The sequence below is a fragment of the Diplotaxodon limnothrissa genome, linkage group LG23 (assembly GCF_057381915.1).
Source record: "Diplotaxodon limnothrissa isolate DT_005_m linkage group LG23, D_limnothrissa_male_GT1.1, whole genome shotgun sequence".
Taxonomy (NCBI): Eukaryota; Metazoa; Chordata; class Actinopteri; order Cichliformes; family Cichlidae; genus Diplotaxodon; species Diplotaxodon limnothrissa.
In genome coordinates this window covers 19304107-19308459 of record NC_140617.1, presented here as the reverse complement: position 1 = coordinate 19308459, position 4353 = coordinate 19304107, and the positions used below count along the sequence as shown (strand labels likewise).

Below are 4353 nucleotides of genomic sequence, written 5' to 3'. Positions count from 1 at the left end.
AAATTCCTATGTACGTAGTTAGAGTGTACTTCTCGAATTCTGTAAAACATTCTTTTCAAAAGGAATACAAGACGGCCTGTTTTAGGATGTAAAAAAAGCCTCATAGCAGTGAAAGTAACCATATGGTTCCCTCACCACTGCTTATAAAGACAAATAATTGCTTAACTGCACATTAATCTTTATTTAATATCTTTATTGACTTGAGACAACTTTTAAATTATGTATAGTCCAGTATTTACTTGACATGTCACACAACTACATTAGGAAAATAACACATATAACAAGACGTTATGATTTTTCTGGTTTGCATTAATCTGTCGTCATTGTATAATCTAACAGTATGAAAACATTTCATCACTATTTCTCACCTTTTCAATGTACTGACTATATTAATTGATATCTTGGTAACATGCATCATGAATGAAGGTACAATTATTCTAACTCAAAAACTTTTAACTGGTAGTGTAAAGTGTTTGTCAGGTTCCCATTGTTCTTGGAATTTCTAATTTTGGACTCACTCATATACCTGAATAACGGTTCATTTTTGTTTAACCCTGTCTGTGGAGTCTGCTTTGGATTATTTCTCCTGTTTACTTTGACACACATGTATCTAAGTGTCATAAGATGGAAAGGTAAGTACAGATATATCAAATTTTTACTTAAGTACAGTACTTAATTAATTTTGGAACAGAGAAAGTTCCTTTTCTGCTGGCAGTTTCTTATGCCGTAGGGTGAACGACCATTCTTCTCGAGGACGCCACAGAGGCCCTCGGTTGGGCATTTTGGGATATCCTCATATTGCATTTCTTCTCCACCCACCCACAGCCACTCACCAGCCAGGTTACACAGGCCTGTCCACACCTGCCAACAGTAAACAAAGAGAAACAAACAAAGTTACAGTAAGTATAGTTATGAGTCTCTCACCAACACAAACGCATGCAGAAAACTGCCCAACCTCATCAGTGGTAGCCTCTTTTGCGGTCTCTCGTGCAGTGGTGTAGTCATCTGGAGTGATCAGGGAGGCCAGGTCACAGCCGTGGTTCCTGTATGAAGAGGCTGGATCTTCTGTGACCACTCCATCCAGAGACCTGCAGTGTTCTAATGCCTCCTCCCATGTTTTATTCTCCTTCACCAGAATCAACTTTTCCTCATAACATAGGAAAGTTTTTTTTTCATCACACTCCTCGCTTTCCCATTTTCCATCGCTTTTTCTGTTCACACAGTTTTCATCCTCTTCTGGTGCTGCAAGAAGTCGAAGTACAATAGAGAAAAAAGAATGGGATGGATTTCAGAGTGTTTTAAAGGTCTATTCAACTAGATTCAGTATCAAATCATTTTACCAGTACAGTGTTTATGTGTCTAACAAACCCTCCTTGCTGAAGTTCCAGCTGAAACAGTTGTTTTGGGACATCATGAAACTCATTACAGTCAACACTGTGGTAGACAACACTGCTCCACACTGTAAATCTGATCCTTTCTCACCACTTAAATTGTTGAATGCTCAAAAATTTGCTCAAAATTTCTCAAACTGATTTCAGTCTCAATGCAAATAAGTTTGGAATAATTACCAGTAAGTTTGATCTTGTAACATCTAAGGAGTATGAGAATTTACCGCCATCCCATGGTATGAAGATGGCTATTTCGCCTCCTCTGGACCATTTCCATGGACTTGTTGCATCCTTCCGGGACAAACCGATCCATCCAGAGTGCTGTAGAGCTTCATTCTCTTCTGCAGTTCTCACTCGGACCAAGTCAGTGTGGTTCTTCCTGCAGAATGCTACTGCCTCTTCCCAGGTATACTCGTAAGGGTTATTATAAAACTTGATGTCCAGCAGATGTCCACACACGGGGAAAAGAATGAGCAAGAGGGCAACGTGCTTCATCATTGTGTTTTTCACAGGAGAAAAGTGGACAAAAAGCCTGCACAGACAGGACACAGAACAGAAATTTTATAGTGAGGAAGAGCAGCGTCTACTGTGTCCACATAACGCTCTACTGATAAATGCTGGGAACAATAAACTCTTCATTAAACACAACTAGAGTAAATTGCACAGATATAGGTGCTTGTGTGTTTAAAGAAATCAATAAAACATTTCAAATTTCAAGTGAAATGTCCTATTATTTAAAAAGAAAAGAACACAAAACAATAGAAATACTAATTTAAATAAATTGTTGTAATGACATTTACAAAATAAGAGTGCGAGTGAGATCAAACTGAATAGTGAGATAGCTTTGGTTTTTTGTTCTTCTTTGGCGGATCATACACTGTGTTCAGTGTCTGATCCCTTTGTCACGATCTTGGGTCATCTGACCCATTGTATTGAGTTTTAGTTTATTTTGATGTTTAAAGAGCACTAACAGTGTAGACCAGTCTAAATGGATCTTTGATGACAAATTGTCATGGTCCCTGTGCCCCGCTGGTCGATCCTCTATTGGGCAATATGTTTGTGGTTTGTTTGCTCTCTCTCACTCTCTCTCTCGCCGCGGCGACGCTCATTGCGGGCTCCCGCTGCTGGCCCCACACACCTGCTCATCACCGCACCAGCCACTGATCCCAGCTGATTACTGCACCACTTAGATGGCGAGTCTGCACTAGTCTTCGCTGGATCGTTGAGCTATCAGCATCAGTTAAACTTGTGTATCTGCCAACCTGTATCTTGACAGCCTTTTGTAATTATCCCGCTAACCCTTTGATGACATAAATAGCATTTTGGTTATTTCAGGTTAATTCCTCTATAAACGGCTGTTTCAAAAATGTAGATGTAATAACTCTTTAGCAATTAAGTGTCATGATCTGTCTTGGTTCCCCATCTCGTTAGTTAGACTATGTTCAGTTGTGTTCCCACCTGTGGTCACTGGTCTATTCCTTCGTTTGCCTTGTGCTTTTAATGTCTGCCTCTTCCTCTGCTGGTTGTCGTGATCACCCTGAATGCTGGGTTTTCTGCTAGTCTGTCTGTTTAGTTTAAAGTGTTTTCCCAGTTTTAGTTTATAATTAATAATTCCAGCAATAAAGCTGTGTTTTGAGTTTAGTTTGGATTTTGGGTCCATTCCTGGCTGCCTAACACAGCTGTTATGACACCAAGTACTTTCAGACACTACAGTGACTGTGGTCCAGTTTATACAGGAATACTTCTTTAATGAGCTGCCTTTTTTAATTATTATTTTTTAATCTATACTTGTTCCTATATCTATGTGACAGTTTAATTAATCATGGTTTTCAATCACTGACATGAAAACAGGAGTTAAACCAATTTAGTTCTCTTTCAGTTGAGCTGTGTTTATTGTCACTTTGCTCACTATATATTTTGTCAGCTATAAATCTTACTACTATTTGCTGTCAGTCAGTGTAAAATATTACAACAAAATCAAAATCAGACAAAGACGTAATGTGTTAACCTAAGTCTCAGATGGTTGTTTTAGTGAAATTGATCTAAAATGACGAAAGAAAAATTAGAGAATGAGTTGTACATGCATACATGCTAGTCTCAGGAAGTTAAACTGCTTTTAACATAATGTTTCAGCAGATTTAAACTGAAATCAGCCAAACTTATGTGGATATCACACTGTTTTCTCTTAATCTCTTTATAAATATTAGTCTCTCCCATTCATTCCTCAGACCTGTTTGTACAGCAGCACTTACCTTGGTAGATGTTAGCAGGGAAGCTTTGAAATTCACTCTGGTTATGATCCCTCTGCAACAAGTCTGAAAAGATACCAGTGGTGATTCAGAGGTTCATGCAAAACCTGCCATCTATGTCCCAACTAAATTGATGGATAGCTCTGGTGTGGCACCACCCCCCCTAAGTCATTTAAATCAGAAGCAAAGCAGCAGCATTCAAATTCAATTTGTTCTGGATATTTACTTAGTCCCTTTCTAGAGCCTTCAGGGATCATGTACATGCAAACCACCACAACCTACTGACAGAAAACTGTCAAAGGTGAGGATTTTTGTGTTTAAGTGCTGTTGAAATAGCGTGAAAGACGACAGATATGCCTTAAAAAAAACTGAAACGTTAGTGTAAAAACATTGTTTTAATATTTGTGTTTGTATAATATATGCACACCATATTTTCAATTATTTAATCTTTTAAAAAAAATATATGTAAATATAAATAACAGTGAATACAGCAGCTTCAGAGAAAGACAAAGTTGGTAAACCACAATTAGCAGGACGTCCCGCACTTTCTCCATTCAAGGTTTACAACCTTTAACTGCCTCATTAATTTAATAAGTTTACCTTAACTTATACACTGCTCAAAAGAATTAATTATAGTACCAAGTGATTTAAACTTCAGTGATATTGATCTGGTTAATTAAGTAGCAGAGGGGGTTGTTAATCAGTTTCAGTTGCTT

At 38.0% G+C, this 4353-nt stretch overlaps 1 protein-coding gene across 2 annotated transcripts; it reads right to left on the bottom strand.

The window, feature by feature from the left end:
• Positions 1-672: 672 nt before the first annotated feature.
• On the bottom strand, positions 673-1886 carry LOC146607827 (macrophage mannose receptor 1-like). Of its 2 annotated transcripts, none has more exons than XM_085348800.1 (3): positions 1613-1886; positions 956-1242; positions 673-861 (listed from the first exon to the last, which is right to left on the bottom strand). In XM_085348800.1, the coding sequence occupies exons 1-3, from the start codon at positions 1884-1886 to the stop codon at positions 673-675; spliced, it is 750 nt and encodes a 249-aa protein (XP_085204926.1). The 2 variants fall into 2 exon arrangements, with proteins under 2 accessions (XP_085204926.1, XP_085204927.1); XM_085348801.1 differs by having other exon boundaries at positions 1616-1886.
• Between the last annotated feature and the right edge of the window lie 2467 nt (positions 1887-4353).

Excerpts from the sequence above, each read along its gene's own strand:
- LOC146607827 (XM_085348800.1), bottom strand. The coding sequence starts at position 1,886 with ATGATGAAGCACGTTGCCCTCTTGCTCATTCTTTTCCCCGTGTGTGGA. Across the intron at positions 1,243-1,612 it reads CTTCATACCATGGGATGGCG|CACCAGAAGAGGATGAAAAC; the intron begins GTAAATTCTCAT and ends GACTTCTTGCAG. Across the intron at positions 862-955 it reads AAGAGGCTACCACTGATGAG|GTGTGGACAGGCCTGTGTAA; the intron begins GTTGGGCAGTTT and ends TACTGTTGGCAG.